The sequence below is a fragment of the Carlito syrichta genome, unplaced genomic scaffold, assembly GCF_000164805.1.
Source record: "Carlito syrichta isolate Samal-C Ts95f unplaced genomic scaffold, Tarsius_syrichta-2.0.1 Scaffold301936, whole genome shotgun sequence".
Lineage (NCBI taxonomy): Eukaryota > Metazoa > Chordata > Mammalia > Primates > Tarsiidae > Carlito > Carlito syrichta.
Window position 1 is genome coordinate 317,204 of NW_007246032.1, and position 23,345 is coordinate 340,548.

Sequence of the window (23,345 nt, forward strand, 5' to 3'; positions counted from 1 at the left end):
TCCAGCTGATTGTTCTGCCTTGCCACACCAGTCAGTACTTTCCTGCTTTTTTTCCTCTGTTTAGAGTGTCCCACCTCAGGCTGTCCCAGTCTTCTCCTTCTCCCAAAGCTCATTATGATATGTGCCCACAAAGCTTTCGTCTTGATGGTCCTGCCTCACACGTGGCTCTTGTTTGCTGTTACCCTGTACTAGCCAAGGGTCAGTGGGTAGAGGTTGGGCATCTTGAGGATAGAGGGTCTGTCTCTCTCATATCTGTATTTCCACAACCACCCTGCCCCAACTCCTGGGGTTGCTGGAAAGTGTTCATGGAACCGCACACCAGCTGTCCTTCCTCCCCAGCTTCTCTGATGGATGTCAGTGCCCTCCTGTTTCTGAAGGGTGCTCCTGGGGTTCAGAGAGGCAGAATGCTTCCTTTCTTCAGTTTCTCAGGTCTTGTTCTCCCCTAGTGCTGTCCCTGGGGAAGGACCCTTGTTCCTCTGATGCTGATGGTGGCAGGAAGGGATAGGAGGTAGGAAGGCTCAATCTTGGCTGACCTCATTACCTGGTAGCCCTGGGAATTGTTCTGTATCCCAAACTGCGGTATGCCCGGGTCTGCACACGTGGTCAGCATCGGATCTGGATTGCCAAAACAAAGACACAGACCACATGGTCATGGAAGCCTTCACTGCCTCATCTCACTCTGAGAAACAGGTGTAGAAAGGAAATGCAGCCACATCTCAACTTCCCCCTCTTCTGAAATCTCCACCTGAACCACAGCCCTGGCTGATTATTCACTCCCCGGAGCACATCAGCTCTGGCTATTTCATATCCTGCTCCAAAAAGCTCAAGGTGGGTGGATTTGTTCCCTTTTGCAAATAAAACCACTGAAGATAGGAAAGAAGAGTCATCACCTCATACTCAAAAGGCTGCCCCCTCCCCCAGCCAGGACACTCTCTGCCCCAGATCACCCCTCACCTATGCAGCTGGGCTGGGTGCCACTCCACGTCCCATCTGACTGGCAAAACCTGCGGGGAGAGCCCACCAGCACCAGAGGGGGATGACAGGAGTAGGAGACAGACGACCTGTAGGAGAAGCCTCGGTCCTCACGCCTCCCTCGGGGTGGTACGCCGGGATCTCCGCAGAAGACAGCTGGAAGGCAAAGGAAGAGAAGCAGTTCTGCATTGCTTTCTAGAACCCTGTCAACCACTCCCCCAGCCCCACTTTTGTTCTCTGTACTGCTTTCTTCCTCGTTCAGTTTGAACTCTGGGAACCAAGGCAGCCCTAGGTGAGTGCTTACACCTGCCGAAGTGCTGCTACTGCGGTGGGCTTGCTCCCCTTCTGCATTCAAAGTGCTTATTAATCATAATCCAAGCAATGGAGTAACATTTCAGGAAATCCAGAACATTGAGAAATGAATGACAATCCCACTACCTAAAACTTTGTTTTCATGTTCACACATCCTCTTCTAGTTTTCATTTAGTTGTGTTGTAAACTTGTGCAGAGCTGCAAACCCAAAGTCCATGTGATTGTGAATCTTTCTTTGATCTCTTAATATTATCCTATAAACATTTCCCATGTTTATGACATTATTATCACTTATTAGCTACACAATTTTGCACGAGCAGTTGTACCACAATTACATTTTATCATAACCCATATGTTGTGCATTCTCTATTATTACAAAGTTACATATGACTCTTCTTTCACATGAATCATTTTCTTAGGAGAATTTCCTGGGAGTGGCCTTATTATCTCAAGAGGTTTGAACGTGTTTGCAACTCTTGATGTGCAGTGTCAAATTTCTTTCTCCAAAGCTTGCACATTGACACTGTAGTGGGTAGTGTATGGGTTTACCCATTTCATTTAGGTCTGGTTAACATCAGAGTAAGTCATTCAAAATTGACTACCAAAGACAAAAGTTCCTGTAGCATGACTTCAAGCATCAGTTTATGCTATGGTATGCAGGTGTGCATGTGTGTGTGTGTGTGTGTGTGTGTGAGAGAGAGAGAGAGAGAGAGAGAGAGAGAGAATATAGAGTCATGAGGTTCACACTCACATGAAAAATGGAATGGAAGTGGGACCTCCAGCCTATGCCCTGGAAGCTGGGAGTCCAGACTGACCAACTGGAAGTTGGGCAAAAGCTGAGTTAATTGGAAGTCATCATACCCAGGAGGAGGCAACTTAAGAAACGTGAAATACAAATGGTAGAAGAGTGATGACTCAGCCTGTCTCATGAGCTATGTGAGGCCAATTAAATAGCAAAACCTGTTTTCATTCTTCAGGTTGGCAAATATTGGCACAGTCCCTTGTTGATGGGGGTGTGAGTCAAGAAGAATTGTCATAACTGCTGTTGGGAATGTAAATTGAGACTTTCTGGAAAGCAGTTTGGGAATGTATGTAGAGAATTGAAGAGTGCTTGCCCTTGGATTAGCCTTCTCATTCCTAGAACTTCACTGCAGGAGTGAAGAAATGTGATGTTCAGGGATATTTATGGCAGAACTGCTTCTAACATGCTTACACTGGAGGTAGCCTAAACTCATCCCGTAGGAGAAGAGTATGGCAGCTTTAACAAGGAAACTCTTTAAAGCTGTTAAAAATGGTGATGAATAGATCAGTATATATGAGTAGGGAAAGGTGTTAATGAAAAGGTTTGGGTGGCCTATTGATGAATACAAGTTATGCAATAGAGTGTATAGCATGATCAAATACTATTTATAGAAAATTGTCTACATATGCAAGAATGCACAGTGATCCACATGGAAGCACAATCAAAAGCTTAGCTGTGGTTATCACAGGGAAGTGAGACTTTTACTTTCATCTTTGTATTTTCTAATGTTGTAAAAATCTTTTTTATGATGACCATAATTCATTGTTAAAAAGCAAATCAGGCTGGTGTGGTGGCTCTTGTCTGTAATCCCAACAATTAGGGAGGTGGAAGTGGGAGGATTGCTTTAAGCCAGGAGTTTGAGATCAGCCAGGGCAACATAGTGAGGCCTTGTCTCTATAAAAAAAAAATCAAAACAACTAGCCGAGCTTAGTGGCACACGCCTATAGTCCCAGTCACTTAGGAGGCTGAGGTGGAAGAATTGCCTGAGCCCAGGAGGGCAATCAAGGCCGCGATGAGCCACCATGATTGTGCCACTATACTCCAGCTTGGGTGATAGAGAGATCCGACTAAAAAAAAAAAAAGCAAGTTCTCCAGAGGACAAGCAAGGTTGCCGAGTCCAGCCTCAACCCTGAGACTTACTGCTGTCCTAATGTTTCCCCAGTAGTGTACGAAGGATGAAAGGGCTAAACATGTACCAAATGCCTGCAACCACTTTTGAGCTGTTGGCCCTGAAATTCCCAAATGGAAGCACATTTTCAGAGGTACCCAAACAATGTCATGAGTATATGGATCATTTTCTACAGAATTAGATAAATGCCAACCAGAAAGAAAAAGTAGGTTCTGCTGTTAGTCCCAGGCATGGACAAGGAGAAAACCTCTCAGAGTCCATTTATGGGGCGTGATAAGACTAAGTGACCTGGGAACCTGCTTCTCTGGGGACTTGGTAAGGAATAAGCCCTAGGATGGACTTGGGGCTCTTCAGGACACCATTGAGCCAGGTGAAGAAAAAATAAGGTATCTTACTGGAGCCTTTGCTGTGTGAGGTATTTTCTATGAAGACAGACATGTTTCCAGCACTGGGTGTCCCCAGATCTTTGGGTACTATCCCGAATTCAGTTAACAACCCTTCTGGTCAAAGTTCACCTCCCTGTCTCTAGCTTAATTTCCTTCTCTGACTCTAGACAGTGTCTGAAGCCAGGGCTTGATTAAGGTATTCTCATTTGTTTCTTTTAAACTTCCTTTCTTCTTTAATGGTGCAAATGGTGAAGCTCCTCCCTGATTTTGGGGAGGGGACTGGCTATTCTAAGCCTTCCAGCAGCAGAATTCTGAGGAGGGAAGGGGAGGCATCATCAGGAGGCACCAAGGGCCCTTGGGGGCAACTTACGGAAACACTGAGGCAGCTCTCCCGTCCAGGATCCATTTCCCTCGCAGGTGAGCACTGCGGGCAGGGAGAGCTGATACCCCTCCAGGCAGGCGTAAGTCACGCTGGAGCCCCACATGAAGTCTGACCCCACCACTTTCCCATTGGGGATGAGTGGAGGTGGCTTGCACATGATAGCTGGAAGAAGACCAGAGTTGAGTTCTGGTGCTGTCCTGGGAAACCAGTCCCAGTCACTGTCATTTAATCGCTGGATGCCCAGTACCTGGTGGGAGTCTGGGATATGCAGCAAGAGCCAGAAAGGGCCCCTCTTACCGTGGGAGTTGTGATCTCCTGGCACCTTACAATAACCCCTCTCAAGCATGACAACCAGTCCTCTCTTTCCCGGCCCTCCCCTTGATGTTCAAGGCCCAGGCCTTACCTTGGTACCATCTGACTCGCTCTTGGCAGTTGTTCAGGGACCAGTGCCCACCTTGCACATCCCCTGGTAAGATGTTAGGGCTCTGCCTTGTCACTCCCCACCCACTTCTAGATGCTCAGGGTCTGTGTCTCACTATTGTATCTTCTTTAGTCCTCCATTCACATTGGCCCCCAGACGCACCTTTGCAGATGGGCTTGGTACCATTCCATGTCCGGTCCTTGGTGCAGCTCAGCACAGATACCCTGTGTGATTCCATCATGTAGCCAGGAACACACTGATATGTCACAGTTTTGTTGTACCTGAAGTCATTGCCCAGCCGGAGGCCATTGGCTGGAATCCCAGGATCACCACAGTTTATAACTAGAAGAGAGATACAGAATTGTTCACTCTCGGACCCTATTTCTCCTCAGTACTCCAATACCATCCCTATCACTCCCTGCACACATCCAAGAAGGAAAGGTGTCAGATCAGGGATGTCCTGTCTCTTCATAGGTTCCCAGTTGGGCACTGCCCACTCGAAAGTCCATTTGGTCCCCTGCATTGGCTCTGTCCTTGCTCACAACATTCTTACACACTCCCATAACTTGGGATGTGAAGACCAGCCTTCTTGTTCAAAGATCCCTTTCCAGGAGGAAGTACCCAGAGGGCTCAGTTCCTAAATGAGGATGGGGCCCAGGGAGAGGAGGGATTCCAGGTTGAAGAGCCTAAAATGCGTTAATGGACTACATAAGACAGTTAACTTGTCTGCCAAGGGAAACATCTTATTATGCTGCTGTGGCTAGGAAACTTCTGTAGGCCAAACAGCCCGGAAGTAGGGTGCTATGGCCCATGAAATGGTCGTGTCTGTGTTATGGTATCTGTGAGGTTGGAGATTTGGTGAGGTCTGTTCTCAGAAAAATTGTGAACTTTGTAAAAGATTTCACATGGATCCTGAAATCACAGACTAGGACTTTGATGGAGAGAATGTTGTCAGATTTCCTCATCTTATCCCGTCCTTCCATCTGGGCCCCACGGTGACTCACTTTCCAAGGAAAAGGTCTGAGCTACCCTTGGCAGGAGCAAGAAATGGGAATTGTAAACTACATGCAACTCAGGAGCCTGCCCAAGTGGGGATGGGTACAAGGAAAGAAGGGTGGATGGCAACATTTTAAAGTGGAAAGAAAGGTCAAGCGGGGTGGCTCAAGCCTGTAATCCCAGCACTTTGGGAGGCCGAGGTGAGAGGATTGCCTGAGCCCGTGGGTTCGAGACCAGCCTGGGTAACATGGTGAGACCTCGTCTCTACAATAAATTAAAAAATTAGCCAGGCGTGGTAGCATGCGCCTGTAGTTCCGGCTACTTGGAAGACTGAGGCAGAAGGATCGCCAGAGTCCAGCAGGTTGATGCTGGGGTGGCTGTGAGCATACCACTGCACTCCAGCCTGGACAACAGAGTGAGACTCTAACTCAAAAAAAAAAAAAGTGGAAAGAGAAATAGGCAGAGCCTAGGGTTAGCCCTAAGAGAGAAAGGGAAAGCCCAAGGAATCGTCTAGAGTCCGCAAAATGGTCAGTGTAGATTCTCAACCTCTTTGAGCCCCAGTCATCTCCTATATAAAATGGGTCTAATAGTGGCTGTTTCATAGGGTTGTGGTGAGAATCAAAGACATACACATATAAAATATTTAGCTAAGTGGCTGCCACACAGCATATACTCAATAAATAGAGGCTATTTGTATGAATCTCATTCAGGCTCAAGTCCCACCACTCCAATCAGCCTGCCTGGTCTTCTCCAGTATGCAGAAGCTGGATCGCCATCATTGGCCATGGAGCCCAGAGGGCCTGGGCTCTCACCTAGGCATTCGGGGTCGCTGCCTGTCCAGGTGCCATTGACCGAGCAGTGACGGCTGAGCAGGCCTGTGGCGTAGTAACCTTCCCGACACTCATAGACGATGGAGCTGGAGAACACCAGGCCATCACTGAACACAACTCGGGCGTTGCTTGGAGTCCCAGGGTTCCCACAAGAGATCACTAAGAAGACAAAAGAGCACAGTATTCACCAAAACAGTGGCAGGCATCACCTGGGGAACTGAGAACTGCCCAGAGTGGAAACCACATGCTACACAGGGATCCTGTGGATGGAAACGCTTTTTGTGCTTCTTTCCTATCTAAATTATCTCACCCCTAGACCGGAAAGGTGACCTCCATGAATCTTTTTTAATTTTTAAAACAATTCCATTTAAAAATTTTAAAAAATTTATCCACTTAAAAAAGATGGTAACTATATTTTTACCACCCTATTTTATTATCACCCTTAAATACTTAAGCATAATTCCTTAATATCACCAAATATCCCATCAGTGCATAATTTTCCTCAATTGTCTCTCTCTTCTTTATAGATGTTGACTTGTTTAAATCAGGATCCAAATAAGGTCAATGCATGACATTAGGTTGTTGTGTCTCTAAGGCTTTGAATCTGGGGATTGTTACTGCTTCTATAATTTATTTGTTACAGAAACCAGGGCATTTGTCCTGTAGGACTTCCCGCTTTCTGGATTTTGCTAACTGCATCAATGAGGTATAGTTTAACATGTTCCTCTGTCCCAGCAGTTCCTGTAATCAACTTCTACTTTTTGGGAAGGGTACTTCACAGGTGGTTTTGGGTCTTTCTTATTGTATTAGATCAGGAGGCAAAGAATTTCTGGTTGTTTCCCTGTTCATGACGTTGAGCCTGATCCATGGTTTCAGCCATAGCATCAAGCTAATAATGCCTAACGCGTTATTATAAAGTTCCCATTAGTTTTTCACTTAATGGTTTTAGCAGTAATTGATGATCATGTCCAGATTCATTATTGCATTAGGGATTGGAAAATGGCGATATTCTAATTCTATCATTCTTTCTGCATTAGCTGGAGTTCTGTAAAAAAGAAATTTCCCATCATCAAATATTTGCTTACTCTGAAATATGGTTCTTATAGGAAGGATGGATAGTGCTTGATACATCCTTTTTTAAATCAGATGTCAGGATAATGAGTTGGTTTCCTAGTCAGTTCCAAAGGTGATCAATGTGTTTATTTAAGAATCATTTTAAGATTTCCAACCCTCTTGGGTCTCCTCCCAGTATGAGAGCTTTTCTGTCCTCTTAATAAATCCTGCTTTCTCATTTTTCAGGGAAAAAAAAAGAATCATTTTAAACTCATGGATCTAAAGTTATTTACCATGTTGCTATACACTGCCATTATTATTCTTATTGATCAAATTATTCCATCTTTTGCCAATAGGAGTCTTTTCAGGTTGGCTCCTGAGCTCCCTTGATATGACCTGAGTTGTCTTTGTGGATCCCTTGCTGGAGTAACAGGATGTTCCATGTTTACCTTGTGTATTCCCTGCTGCAGTCCTAGGATTAGCCATTTCTCCAAAGAGCCTTGTTCCTTTTAATGGGGAATGAACTTAGCGACCACAATCTTGGTATTAAGGGTACTCATTGCTGCTGAGCTACTCATTGATCCCAGACTTCTAGAGTGGATAGAGCTGTGAGGACTTCTTAAATTGAAAACACACTGGGATCACATGGTGGTAGAGACTGTAAAGTCAGATAACAGAGACTGGGAAGGATGAGTGGGGGTAAGGGTTAGGATGAAGAGAAGTGGGTTAAAGGGTATAAACATACAGTTAGAGAAAAGGCATAAATTCAGTGTTTGATAGCAGAATAGGGTGACTACAGTTAACCAAAGTGTATTATACTCAGGTGATGGATACCCCAAATACCCTGAATTGATCACTATGTGTTATATACCTGTAACAAAATTTTATGTGTGCCCTATACATTTGCACAAAGAAAAAATGATTTCAAATAAAAGAAAATATACTATGGGTTTATACTGATATTGACAATCCAAATTTAGGATTAGGGGCTTTCCCTTAACTTCTTTACTTTCATACTACATCTCTTTTATGCTGAAAATCTTGGTTCTTAATGACAATAAATAACTTGTATTTGCTTTAGCCATATTTATTTTATGGTATTGCATATATAATAGTCCCAAGATATTAATTTCAACATTATTACTAACAATAAAATTGCTAAAAACAGTTTAAGATTTCTCTGCCATGCTCTTGACCTTAGGATATATACCACAGTCAAATTCTATTTTTTCAAGTTACTTGAAATAATTATCTAGGTTTTTAAATCATCAACTTGATACATGGTTAGGTTTATTTGTTTACATTAGAATTTTGATATTTAGAGATTACATGTTTTTAATCTTTGATTTAATTTAATTTGGTAGGTATGTACAACATTTATGTGGTCCCAAAGTAAAATCTACAAAATGATTCCTATATCATCAGCACCACAGATAGATAGGCCTGACATCCATTCATTCAACAACTTGTGCTGCTAGGTGGCTGGAATACAACAATGACCAAGTTATGTTCCCTGACCTTGAGGAGCTTAATCTATTCTAAGAAACCTACCTATAAAACAGATGAATTAAAGTATGATACCACAAGTATGATCTTTATACTTGAAGGAAAAAGCTTCTAAGAAGGAAGTGAATTACAGCTGAAGATAAGAATTTGAGTAGAACCTTTATGGATAAGTAGGAGCTTGTCAAGAGACAAGCTCTCATAAGAACTGTGTACATGTGTGTATTCTCTCTGTCTCTGTCTCTCTCTCTCTCTTGCTCTCACTTCCAGATCCAAACTCTCTGTCTCCGAACACTCCTGACATAGTGACTAACTTTGTCTTGGGATCTGAGTGGTTTGAAGGGAGATATGGGTCACATGGGTATTAAAAAAAATTAAATTCTCCCTTGCGTTACATTTTCCCAATTCCACAAACCTCTCTTGCTATGCCTATAAAATTCTATAGAAATGAACTTTGTGACCGCTTGTGTACCTAACCCTAAGTTGTAACCCACATCTTGAAAATTAAAAAAAAAAAAGAAGAAACAAACTTTGCAAATAGCACTACCAGAAGGGCAGGACTTTGGGCAGACAAGTGAGAGAGGGCTCTATCTCCAGGACATCATTTCCTAGGAAGGTGTGCCTTGACAGCTAGTGCATCTTCCCTTGCTCTGCTGGACGACTCGACTCCATAACCTCAGTTATGGAGTCTGCTCGCCAAACACTGCCTCTTAAGTCTCTTCAGCTCACTCCCTCTGGATTCACTCTCTGGTGACTTTTTAATCCATTGATCTGGGACCTGTAATCCATTGATCCTGCCACTTTTTCACTGCTTCCTGCTCCACTCATAAAGCTGCTTCCTCCTTACCCAGCTTAGATGCCAAGATCTACCATAATCACTGCCTTGCATTCTGCCTCATTTCCCTTGCCACTTTTGTGAATATCTTGGCTGCCTGGTAAACCTCCTTTTACGCAATGCACTGTCTACTCTGTGCCTGCACCTATGTAGCACAATGTGTTGAGCAATCACAGTTGGAAGCTGACTGCTCTCACTTTAAACTAATGACCCCCCCGCAGAACCTTGTATGAGCCCTCAGTGCTGCCTGGCGATGACATACTTCCCAGTTCCACTCCCACTTCTATCTTGCTGGATGATTACTTCATATCATCGCTTTCCTCTTTTGCATCTCACTCAACCTTAGCTGTTAAATCTGCTTCTAAGATAGCAGATTGCTATGCAGGTTGTATTTTAGAAGAGAGAGACAGAAAGATTTGGAGATCAGCAGCAAAAAGTTGGCTCTAGAGAAAGAGATTTAAAAACAAAATATTTTCCCCCAGAAACTTAGAAGTGCGTGGAAAAATATAATTTTCCCCATTGGTGCTACCTCTGAAAACACCATTGAGGACCTCAATGCTTTGAAAGTATTTTTAAAAGCTAGATTTGTGTTGCTTTTGACACTTCAAATGTTCGTTTAACATAGCCTCTTCCCTTAGATTATACAAGGGTAAGATGTGTCTTATCTCGGCTGCTATAATAAAATGCCATCAACTGGATAACTTGCAAACCACAGAAATTTATTGCTTGCAGTCCTGGAGGCTGGGAAGGCCAAGACTAAGGCATTGGCAGATTTAGTATCTGATGAGGGCCTGACCATACACTAGTTCACAGATGGTGCCATTTTCCAGTGTCCTCACATGGAGAAGGGAAAGGGAACTTTTTTATAAGGGCACTAATCCCATTCTCTGACATAATAATGTCCCAACAGCTTCACCTCCTAGCATTATCACCTTACAACATATAATTTTTTGTGGGGGTGAGGGATGCAAACATACAGACCATGGCATTGTTTTTGTCTTGGTCACCATTGGGTCCCCAGCACATATCACAGTATTTAACACATGGTTGTTGAATAAAACTATATGGGAAATGAATTAATGGGTTAAATTCAATCTTTTTGGCTTCTTTCTCTTTTAGGTGAGGGTGAGTACATATCTGTCTTTGGATTATTAATGAAAATGCACATGAACTGTCCATTGCTGTGCTAATCAGTCAGGCCGAGGGTTTGAGTGAGGCCATGGTTTTCTCTGTGAGGGTAGCTGCTTGGGAAAGGAACAGGAGCAGGGGGAGCACTCTGGGACTGGGCAAAGGGGAGAAGCAGAATGGTCACATACATTACCTCCACACTCAGGCTGTGAGCCGCTCCATGAGCCGTTGACTTGGCAAGTTCGCTCTGACGATCCCCGGAGCACGTGGCCAGCTTCACAGCTGAAGCGCATCAGACTTCCTGGATCAAAGCTGTCCCCTAATCGGATGCCATGGGCTGGGATCCCAGGGTCACCACAAACTCCCATGCTGGTTCCTATAGCCCAGAAACAAACAGACTCCATTAATTTTCATGGAAGAAAAAGGATGGAGAAGTGGGGGAGAGAGATTGGGTATGGCTAAGGGGAAATCATGGGCCCCATGAATGAGGGAGGTGACACCTGACTGTGTGCTCAGCCCACTTTGCCTGGACAGGCTCCTACCTCTCTACTCAATGGTCAAAGAACACAGCGATCTGGGAACTACACAGGAAGGGAAGCAGCAAGGCAGAAGGAAGGTTCGTGGTGGAAATCATGCCTTCATTCTTTGGCCTATGCTAGTCTAGAATTCCAGTGGTTTAGACTGGCCACATCTCTTCCTGGTCCCTTTTCCCTTTTCCTTGCCAATACTTGCTGATTCTGTAATCCTCTCTCCATTTTCAGTGCCACTGTCTTTGCTCAGACGCTCAACATTCTTTTGCCTGAACTATTTCAAGAGCCTCCCAGCTAATGTCCCTTCCTCTTACACTCTCTCTGTAATTCATCTTCCACTTTATCCCCAAATCCTAACAATGAACATCCGCTAACCATCTGATCTTGATTTTCCCTCTGAAGCATCTCCACAGGCTTCCCAATGCCTATGGGATAAAGTCCAAGTTCCTTAGCATAGCTTCATTTCTCAACAGCCCAGCTTTAATCTTGATCTATGTATTCATTGCAATAGGGAATGAATAGGGAATCCTCAATGAAAGGCCCAGGATCAATCACCTTGAATATTCATCATTTCTTGGTGGTGAGAACATTTAAAATGATCTGTTTTAACTATTTTGAAATATACAATACATGTATCAGAATATCATATTGTACCCATAAATATATACAATGATTATTTGTCAATTAAAAATAAAATGAAACTTTTATAAAGCAATGAATACATAGATAAAGGCAATGAATTATGCAATACAGATAAACTCTAGATTAAATGTCCTAGGTCCTGTCATTGCAGTTTCACTTTGCCCCCTGCCTTTTTTTATATTCCTACATTTATCTGACTTCTGGTATTGACAAACCCACTCCAGAGATTGCTAAGGACCCAAGAGGTGAAGGAGGGTAGAAAACAGGAGCTAGAACCACAAGGTGCAGGGCCAGCACATTTCGTACTAGAGATGTATATAAGACAGCATCAGATCAGATCAGGCCATGGAGAGTAAGACAAGGAGGAGAAAAATTATGAAATAAATGGCAACTGCGTGAGAAGATAAAGTTTCCAGCTGTTGTGGAATCAGCCTCCTTGTGAAATCACGTGTGAACATCAAATGGTAATATCTGAGTGACCATATTCAGTTTGTTGTAGTCAGTAAATGTTTGTCATGTATACCCTAGCTCTTCACATTTATGTCTCTTCCACATTTCAAACTTGACATATTTCCTTTTCTACTCTAGTCTCAGATTGTCAGATCCTTCATAAACTACATTTTTCCATTCTGCTCCCCACCTCACTCAAACATTTTAAAAAAGAGGGCCCATCACATTTGGCTAAGTTTTTTTAAAAAAAATCTTTTGAAGTCTTCCAGTATGTGGCTCATGCAACAGGCCAAACTTGCACACTGATTAGCTGACCTCATCTGAAGCCACTATAGCATAATAGGCATGAGGTTGGGGTTCAGTCTTAGGAGGCTATTCTAACAGAACAGCTCCCACTGCAGCATTGGGGGCTTCTGTTTCAATGATATAAGGAGATCTGGAACAGAATATTGTACCATGGGGGCACAGTAAACAGATGGCAACTATTTATTGAAGAAGTGCATCAGCAAAGATGGTGATACTGGAGAGGTGGGAAGTGAACTCCCTGAAATATGTCTCAAATTCCAGAAATTCCTGCTTAACCTTGGTGGCCCAGTGGTTTATAACTCAAAGACTCCCGAGATTTTGTTATGCATCATCAGGACCCACTGCATAGAGTGAAGCTCAAAAATTTGACCTGTTATTCTTTAATGTGTATTTCTTAGGAACGACAGGAGATATTGTAGGATAGATGACTTCTGTAGGCTTCAGGAAGGGAGGAACCATATCTGTATCTATGGTGCACACTGAACATTACTTCTTAATTGCTTATTCTTCTCATTTCTCATCTAAGGCATTTAAGGCTCATTCATTCCCCAGCCTTAGCCTTTAGAGGATCCCTTCTAATTCTGTCCTCAGAGATCTCTAGAAAGGCTCTGTCCATGATTGTGATCTCCTAAGTGTCTGCCATCTTTGATGGATATTTGAGAGAAATGTGATTGCTACTATTCTTCAGAATATTCAGGAATTCAACAGCTGAATGCTTATTCCCTAAGGAAAAGAATTCATGCCTTCTGAAGGTTCCTTTCTTGCTTCTTACTTTTGCATACTTCCAAGGTGTCACCTGATTTTTAATCTCTCTTATGAACTTTTGATGTTGCCAAGGAAGAATTCCTTCTCTCATATGCTAAGGACCAGTACTTTTAGGAAGTCATAACAGGATGAAGTCTCTGAGTTGAAAGCCTCTAGCTGTGCTCTTTACCTGTGAGAGCAGGGATAAGGGTTCCTAAGGTCTGATCCCCTCCCATCCACTAGTCATGCCCACTCCTAGGAATCTTGTCCATCTCCCATAAGTCAAGTGCGCCTTTGGTGCCCTTCCCTAGTGCCACATGCCATACCTGAGCAGTGGGGGAGGGAGCCAGTCCAATGTCCATCCAGTCCACACATGCGGGTGGCATTTCCCACAAGAGTCCGCTTGCCGGTGCAGCTGTAACGCACAACTGTCCCCACTGTATAGCTGTCTCCAGAGATCTGGGAATGAGGTGGGGACCCTGGATGGCCACAGGACACCACTGTGGGGAACAGCAAACATCTCAGCGACTCCATACAGGGATGTATCACATCATACAGCACATGCTAGGCTTCTTGTAGTGAGAGGCAGGGAAGAAGAGAGACCTACAGGCACATGTCCTGCTGGTACACCCACCTGGCATCAGCAGACGATGCCCCACCCACCTCAATGGACAGTTTCCAGATCTGTCAAACAAGAGTACCTGCTCAGCATTAGTAGGTACACAATAATTAGATTTTTTTTTTCTTTCTTGCCTCTTGCATTCACCCTTCCCTCTTTCCTCACTGCCATAGGGCATACTCAAGATGTCTCTGGAAAGGAAGTGGTACCCATAGCATACACAAGATAAAGTGAGAGATCTGTCACCCTAGAACTATCTTCACTGGCCACAGGTTCCAGAATGAGGGCCAGTTATAGTCCTCTTCCAGCTGCGTCTTACAGTTGCCTCATCAACTGTCCTCAACCTCTCCCTTCAATATGCAAGCCTCTTTTCCTTAAACACCAAAGTGTAACTGTGAAAACCAGTGATAACATTAGAACACCAGAACTGGGATGTACAGTCTAGAGCAGGGCAACACTGTCACCATCACTGGTCTTGGCTTTCCCATTGTTCTTGTTACAGGTTGATCCCAGCGTTCTCTCATTTATTCAACACACTTTTGTTGAGTGCATGTGATGTGTTAGGTACTGTTCTATGTGTTTAGGAGAACAAAGTCCATGCTTTCATGGATCTTACGTTCTAGTGGAGAAGAGAGATTACAAATATGAAAATAAATAGGTCATTCAAGGGGGTACCATGAAGAAAAAGAAAGCTGTGTCAGGAAAGGGTGTTCAGGGGTAAGGTGAGGGTGCTATTTCTGGATAGGGTTTTCGGGGAAGACATCTCTGAGGTGGTAACATTTGAGCAGTGTCTTGAATGGTGTGAAGAGGCCAACCATGGAAAGCTTGGGGGAAGAACATTGCGAAGCATCAAGTATAAAGGCCCAGAGACTAGAATGAGCTTGGTGTGTTGAAGGAACAGCAAATAAGCCAGGGATGCTGGAACGGAATGAGCGAAGAAAGAATGGGGGAAGGCAAAGGTGGAGAGGGCATTAGGAGTCAGATCATGGCATGGAAGCTGGATTTCAAAAATAAACATTTTGGAAACCACTGGAATGGTAACCTTCATACATGGCTGGTGGGAATATGAAATGGTGCAGTCACTTTGGAAAACAGTTTGGAAGTTCCTCAAAAAGTTCAACACAGAGTTACCATATGACTCAGAAATTTTACTTCTAGGTATAGTTTCATTTTTAAATTAATTAATTAATTAACTATAAAGATGGGACTCCTAGGTATATTTTCAAAAGAACTTATAACGTAAAAATAGATAGCAGCATTATTCATTATTATTATTACTATCATTATTCATTATTCAGCCTGCAAGTGGAACCATAATAGCCCAAATGCAGAAATGTTTATCAACTAATGAATGGATAAACAAAATGTGGTATATCTACATAATGGAAGAGTATTTGGCCATAATAAGGAATAAAGTACTGACAGATGCTAAAACATCAGTGAACTTTGAAAACCTTATGCTAGACACAAAGTGAAGAAGCCAGACACAAAGAGACACACATAAAATTCCTCTTATATGAAATGTTCAACACAGGCAAATCCATAGAGACAGAAAGCAGATGAATTGTTGCCAGGAGCTGGGATGGGGTGAGGAATGGGGAATGACTGCTAAGGGGTTCCTTTTGGGATGATGAAAATGTTCTGGAATTAGACAATGGTGATGATTGCACAACTTGGTGAATATACTAAAATCACTGAATTGTATACCTTAAAAAAATGAATTGTATGGTGTGTGAATTATATTTCACTAAAAAAAAGAAAAAAATGCAAATGAATTACATCCTCTAGTTGAAAGAAAAGATTGTCAGATTGAATTTAAAAATCAAAACTAGGCAAGGCATGGTGACTCATGCCTGTCATCTCAGCACTTTGGGAAGTGGAGGTGGTAAGATCACTTGAGTTCAGGAGTTCGAGACCAGCCTGGACAACATAGTGAGACCTCATGTCTACGATAATTAATTAATTAATTAATTAAAAGATTAGCCAGGTGTGGTTGAGTATTCCTGTAGTTTAAGCTACTCAGGAGGTTGAGGAGGGAGGACTGCTTGAGCTCAGGAGTTCGAGGCTGTAGTGAGCTGTGATTATGTCCCTATACTCCAGTCTAGGTGACAGAGTGAGATTTTGATTTAAAAAAAAATCACAATGAGATGCTTTTTACATTAGAAAAGTTAAAAATAAAATGATATATAAAAAGTAACAGTATTAAGTGAAGGAAGCTGATTGCAAATTACAAGCAAACCTGATTGCACTTTGCTTTGTGCTTCATAGACACTATGTTTTTTTACAAACTGAAGGTTTGTGGCAACACTGTGTGGCGCAAGTCTATCACCACCATTTTTTCAAATGGAATGTGATTACTTCAAGTCTCTGTGCCACATTTTGGTAATTCTCCTAACATTTCACATTTTTCATCATTATATCTGTTGTGGTGATCTGTGACCAGTGATCATCGATATTATTATTGTAATTGTTTTGGGATGCCACAAACCATGCCCCTGTAAAATGGAGAACTTAATCCTCCACTGACCAGTCATTTCCTCATCTTTTTCCTTCTCCGCCGGCCTCCCTATTCCCTGAGACACAACAGTATTGAAAGTAGGCCGACTAATAACCCTACAATGGCCTCTGGGTGTTTACTGAAAGGGAGAGTTGCATGTCTCTCACTTTTTATTTTTTTTTGAGGAGTTTAAGAAAATATTTAATATACACAAATTACAGTAATAATTGGAATTTATGTTATTTATATGTTTTCTCAGGTACTGTCACAATGTGAAAATACCCTCAATTTAGGAAGACTTTGATATATTGCATAATTAAGATGATTTAGATGATAATTTCTGCAGAATTATTTTCTTTCTTTCTGTCTTTTAATTTAGATTCAGGGGTTACACATACATGTTTGTTACGTGAACATATTGTGTAGTGGTGAGGATTGGGTCTCAGGTAGCTTATTCCCCAGATAGTGAATATTGTGTCCTGTAAGTAGTCTCCGAACTCTAACCCTTCTCCCCTCAACCCCCAATTGGTGTCCCAGTGTCTATTATTTCCACCTTTGTGACCATTTAGCTCCCACATATAAATGAGAACATGTGGTATTTGGTTTTCTGTTTCTGAGTCAGTTCACTTAGGATGATGATCTCCAGCTCCTCCCACTTTGCTGCAAAGAACATGATTTCATTTTTTTTTACAGTTGCATAGTATTCCATGGTGGATATATATCACATTTGCATTATCCACTGATTGGTTGATGGGCATTTAGGCTGATTCCACATCTTTGCAATCGTGAATTGTGCTGTGATAAACACGCAGGTGCAGGTGTCTTTTATATAACGACCTTTGTTCTGTAGGATAGACACCTAGTAGGGGGGCTGCTGGATCAAATGGTAGATCTATTTTTAGTTCTTTGCATGTCTCTCAATTTAAAGCAAAAGCTAGAAATGTTAAAGCTTAGTGAGGAAACCATGTTGAAAGCCAAGACAGGCCAAAACTAGGCTTCTTGCACCAGTTAGTCAAGTTGTGAATGCAAAGGAAAGTTCTTGAAGGAAATTAAAAATGTTCCTTCCACGAATATATGAATGATAAGAAATCAAAGAGCTTATTGCTGATATAGGGAAAGTTTTAGTGATCTGAATAGAAAAATCAAACCAGCTACAACATTCTCTTAAAGGAGAAGCCTAATCCAGAGAAAGGCCCTAATCTCTTCAATTCTTGAAATGCTGAGGGAGGTGAGAAAACTGTAGAATAAAAGTTTGAAGTTAGCAGGTTAGTTCAAAAGGATTAAGGAAAGACACCACTTCCATAACATAAAAGTGCAAGGTGAAACAGCAAATTCTGATGTAGGAGCTGCAGCAAGTTATCCAGAAGACCGAGCTAAGATCATCGATGAAGGTGGCTACATGAAACACCAGATTTTCAGTGTGGATGAAACAGCCTTTTATTGGAAGAGGATGCCATCTAAGACCTTCATAGCTAGAGAGGAGAAGTCAATGCCTGGCGTCAAAGCTTCAAAGAACAAGCTGACTCTCCTGTTAGGGGCTAATGCAGCAGGTGACTTTAAGTTGAAACCAACACTCATTTGTCATCCCCCAAATCCTAGAGCCTTTAAGAATCATGCTAAATCTACTCTGCTTCTGCTCTGTAAATAGAACAGGGCCTGAGTGACAGCACATCTGTTTACAATATGGTTTATTAACTATGTTAAACCCCACCGTTGAGACCTACTGCTTAGGAAAAAAGATTCCTTTTAAAGTGTCACTGCTCATTGACAATGCACCTGGTCACCCAAGAGCTCTGATGGAGAGGTAGAAGGAGATTACCATTGTCTGTTTACACAACATCCATTCTGCAGTCATGGGTCAAGAAGTACTTTTGACTTTCAGTCTTATTATTTAAGAAATACATTTCATAAGGCTATAGCTGCCATAGGTAGTGATTCCTATGATGGGTCTGTGACAAAGGAAATTGAAAACCTTCTGAAAAAGATTCACCATTCTAGATTCCTTTATGCACATTCATGATTCGAGGGGGTGGGGGAGGTCAAAATACCAACACTAACAAGAGTTTGGGAGAAGCTGATTCTAAGACTTATGACTTTGAGGGCTTTGAGACTTCAGTGGAGGAAGTAATTGCAGATGGAGTGGAAGTAGCAAGAGAGCCATAATTAGAAGTGGAGCTTGAAGATGTGACTAAATTGCTGTACTCGCATGATAAAAATTGAACAAATGAGGAGTTCTTTATGGATGGGCAAAGAAAGTGTTTCTTGAGATAGAATCTACTCTTGATGTAGATGCTGTGAACACTGGTGAAATGACAACAAAGGATTTAGAATATTACATAAGCTTAGTTGATAAAACAGAGGCGGAGTTTGAGAGGATTGACTCCGATTTTGAAAGAAGTTCTACTGTGGGCAAAATGCTATTGAACAGCATTACATGCTATAGAGAAATCTTTTGTGAAAGGAAGAGTCAATCAATGTGGTAGACTTCACTTTATCTTACTTTAAGAAATTGCTACCACAGCCACCCCAGCCTTTAGCAGTCACCAACCTGATCAGTCAGCAGCTGTCAACATTGAAGCAAGACCCCTACCAGCAAAAAAGCTACAACTCTCTGAGGGCTCAGAGGATCATTAGCATTAGCAACAAAGGATTTTATTTTTGAGTTGGAGTCTCAGTTTGTTGCCCAGACAGGAGTGTAGTGGCATGCTCACAACCACTGCAGCCTTGACTTGCTGGGATTAGGCGATCCTTCTACCTCACCTTCCAAGAAGCTGAAACTAAAGGCATGTGCCACTGTGCCTGGCTAATTTATCTTTTTGATTTATCATAAAGACAAGCTCTCACCAAGTTGCCCAGGCTGGCCTTGAACCTCTGACCTCAAGCAATCCTCCCACCTTGGCCTTCCAAAGTGTTGAGATTACAGGCGTGAGCCACTGTGCCAGGCTCAATAAAGTATTTTTAATTAAGGTATGTAAATTTTAAAAAAAGAAATAATGCTATTTTATACTTAATAGGCTATAGTAAAGGATCATCATGACTTTTAGGTTAACTGGGAAACCAAAAAATTCTTGTTAGTTACTTTATTATAATATTTGTTTTATTTCAGTGGTCTGGAACTGATTCCACAATATCTCCAAGGTATGCCTGTGTGTTAATATAATTACATATTCACTGTATCAATATCATTATTGACTTCAGATACATAAGCATTGGGGCAAAAAGTTAGTATAGATAGGGTCACTTTATTATAATAAAAGCTTCATTATGCAGAAGATACAACAATTTGAAACGAGCAGGTGCTCTGAATGTCAGCTGTACCACTGTATACAGGTGTCCATTTCCAACCCCAAACAACTTGTTGGTCATAATTGGGGTTGGACAGCCAGGTCGGGGTCCTCAAGCAAGGGAAGTATGGGCAGTGAGTAGCTGTACTAGGCTCCTAATAGATGTAAAGACAAGGGCATAAGGAAATGGAGTCACCCAAACTGAAGGGCTTATAAAATGTAGTTACTCTGCTAGAGGTGGGTAGACTGCTGAATGCTCAGCTCCATGCCCATGACTCCCCTAGAATGCTTCTTCACCTCCACTACAAGGAAGGCTGGGAGAGAGTAAGCCATAGGATTCCCCTTTAGGAACCAGAGGAGAGAGCAGGAGACCAGGGGCTGTTCTTAGAAGGACTTGGGAGGCCAGCCACCAGATGGCAGGATTGCAAGCACCTTCCCCACCCTGGATTTTTTTTTTTTAACTTGTTGTCCCTATATCTTTTCCTAATAATAATCAGTGCAGATATTGTTTATTGGGTAACTACTTTTTTATGGCACCTTTTAATGTATTTTTTTTTCATTTAATCTTTGAGTAACTCCATGATCTAAGAAACCAAGGCTCTAGGAGGTTAGGGAATCTCTCACACCACACAGTTTGTTCAGTGACAAAGCCAGAATTCAGTCTAGCTGGGCTGCCTCCAGAGCCCAGGAAGTTGTCTTTCTGGAGGAGCAAGGAAGGGGTAAAATGGGGAAGATGGCGTCCCCCTGGGCAGCCAGTTCTGAAGGAAGAAAACTCTGAAGGCTGAAGAGGTTGCTGGCAGTTCTAGAATTGGTAAGGCAACTAACCTAGCAGGGGCTTGAGAAGGGGTCTCATAGCCAAGAAGCAGCCAGAGTGACTGTCGCTGTGATGCCACGCACGCACACACACACGGAAAATGGAAGACTGTTATTTGCTATGGGCCACCCCATCAATCCTTTTGAGCAGATGACATCTACTTACAGAGACACTGTGGGCGGGGACGGTCCCATGTGCCGTCTCCCTGGCAGCTGAGCACTGGCGTGCCCAGGAGGTAGAAACCGTGGTTGCACTGGTAAGACACAGTGGTGCTGTAGCTGAATCTGTGTGGGCCGCTGGCATGGACCTGACGGATGCTGTTTTCTTGGTGTCCAGGATCGGTACAGTTGATGACTGCAATTGAACAGGACAATTAGAGGCAAAAACCTGGAAGTGAGGATTTTCTTAAGCTTTTAAATTTTATTTATTTAGTTAGTTAGTTAGAGTTTCACTCAGTCACCCAGGCTGGAGTGCACTGGCACACTCATGGCCACCCCAGCATTGACCTGCTGGGTTCCAGCAATCCTTCCACCTCAGCCTTCCAAGTAGCCAGAACTACAGGTGCACACTACCACATCTGGTTAATTTTTAAATTTTATGTATTGTAGAGATGAGGTCTTGCCAAGTTGCCCAGGCTGGTCTCGAACACCCAGGCTCGGGCAATCCACTTGCCTTGGCCTCCCAAAGTTCTGGGATTATAGACTGAGCCATCAAGCCCGGCCTTAAGCTTTTAAATAAGAATTCAGAAGTCCAAACAGGCACAATTCCCAGCCCAGAGCAAAAGTAGGCAAGGAAGAAGGTCCTGCCAGAGGGGGTGAGCCAGTCCTGAAGTTGCTGCACTTCTCCCCTGACTTCGGTCATCTTGTCAGGGGACCCTTCTGTGTCCAGCTAGTCATCACCTCCTTGGAGAAGCCTTCCCAACTCCTCTCAGACTGGCTAGCCACTCCCTGTCCCGTGCTCCCTTGTGCAAGCCTTTTGATGACTTTACCTGTCTACACTGTGACTTGTTTGAACACAGGAGTCCCTCGAGGGCAGAGATGTCTAGTGTCTATGTCCCTGATACCTAGCACAATGTGCCTCCCACAGCAAAGCTGTCAATTGTAAAACTGACGCATTTGAGCTGACTTGAACAGGGGCTGGGCTCTTTTGGAAATGGGTTTAATCACTTTTATGAGTATTTCAGGGAGACAATAATATCCTGGGGGATAAATTTGACTTTAAAGTCTTCAAGTGTTTCCAAAGCAGCATAATTCAAAATCAGAGTTAGATTTTAAAATAATGACAAATTATTCATAACCCGTGATATGTGCTTCTAAAACATCTTCGCAACCATTTTCTTACCTGCATCTCAAACTCCTCATGTGAAGTGGGCAGGAGAGGTATTTTAAAAAATCTTTGACAAGCCTTTAAGATATAAGGTATTTTTACCCTTGATGAGCCTCTTTGAGGCTTCACTGCTGTAAAACACCTTTAAAAGCTCTAAGGAGCTATTTCCTAAATAGTCTAGAAATATCTTCTAGTCAGTCTGTCATTGAGTCTTTGGTTTCTTCTCTGTGCCTCCACCATATCCCCAACCCTTACTGCTTTGTCTCAACTCTTAGACTCTCTGCTTTTTATTTTTTATTCCACTCTTCTGCTTTTTAAAATTTTCATCAAGAATGAGGATCTATTAAATGTGATTATATAAAGGAGTTGCAGCAGTCATTCTGCAAGCATGAGGAAAGACCAAGCTATTGCTCTTGATCTCACTGAATGCTGCAGAAATGATACTACTTCTAGATTTCTTGTTCATGTGAGAAAAATAAACCTGTTTGTTTTTTAAAAAAGAATGGGGTTCTATATGATAATGATACATTATTTGTTCTAAGAAAGGTAAACAAGAATACTTGAAGGTGGAGCTAAAGTTTTGATTTCCTTACATAACTCAGGGTGAAGTTTTACACGGTTGTATCTAGGGGGTGAGATTCCTATTTATGACCCTTCTGTGCCCCAAGTTTCCCTGTCTGAATTAGAATGATGCCAGCACTGAATTCACTGGCTCCTGCTCCTGGGACACAGAGCACAGATGGCAGAGGTGGTGGAAAGTGGAGTGGGAGAGGAGAGCAACTCACTTCTGCAGATGGGCAGCGTGTCACTCCACTGCCCACTGGCCAGGCACTGGGATCTAGTGGCCCCTTCAGTCACATATCCAGGGTTGCACACAAACTTGACTACATCATTGAGGTTAAACTGGTTGCCATGAGTGAGGCCATTGATAGGGTTGCCAGGGTGTCCACAGGTAATTGCTGCAACAAAACAGAAGACAGGTAAACCCTCCTATTATTCCACACCCCTAATCTTATTCTACTCTCACCTGGCATCAGTAAAGTTCAGTGCTAAGTCTAACTTTAGTCTCTTTTGCTGTAAAACCTTTATGTCTCAAAATAATCATGGATACATTCTGTCCTCCTTGAAGACATGTCCATAACTTGGACGACCTGAGAGAAATCATTCTATGACTTTCCACAGTGTATTTGTCCTGGATTATGGTTCTCAGAGGTCTTAGTGGCCAGTCTCATCTTTTTTCCCCTGCCTCTGACCCCTGGGCTCCCCACCTCCACTCTTCAGTGCTGGGTATGCCAATGGTCATCTCTCAGCTGATTCAGACCCACCCTTGTTCCTGGGCCAACTTGCAGAGCCAGAGTCAATACTCACCAAGCCTGGTGCACAG

At 42.8% G+C, this 23,345-nt stretch overlaps 1 protein-coding gene across 1 annotated transcript in view; it reads right to left on the reverse strand.

The window, feature by feature from the left end:
* CSMD2 (CUB and Sushi multiple domains 2) overlaps nt 1-23,345 on the reverse strand; it is a 169,832-nt gene that overhangs the window by 22,319 nt on the left and 124,168 nt on the right. The window contains exons 30-38 of the mRNA XM_008055741.2: nt 22,747-22,920; nt 20,801-20,989; nt 13,748-13,921; nt 10,943-11,125; nt 6,213-6,389; nt 4,567-4,746; nt 3,972-4,145; nt 955-1,128; nt 542-615 (exon numbers count right to left, since the gene is read on the reverse strand). Of these exons, the coding sequence (XP_008053932.1) occupies nt 542-615; nt 955-1,128; nt 3,972-4,145; nt 4,567-4,746; nt 6,213-6,389; nt 10,943-11,125; nt 13,748-13,921; nt 20,801-20,989; nt 22,747-22,920 (1,499 nt within the window). The remainder of the gene's footprint in view (nt 1-541; nt 616-954; nt 1,129-3,971; nt 4,146-4,566; nt 4,747-6,212; nt 6,390-10,942; nt 11,126-13,747; nt 13,922-20,800; nt 20,990-22,746; nt 22,921-23,345) is intronic.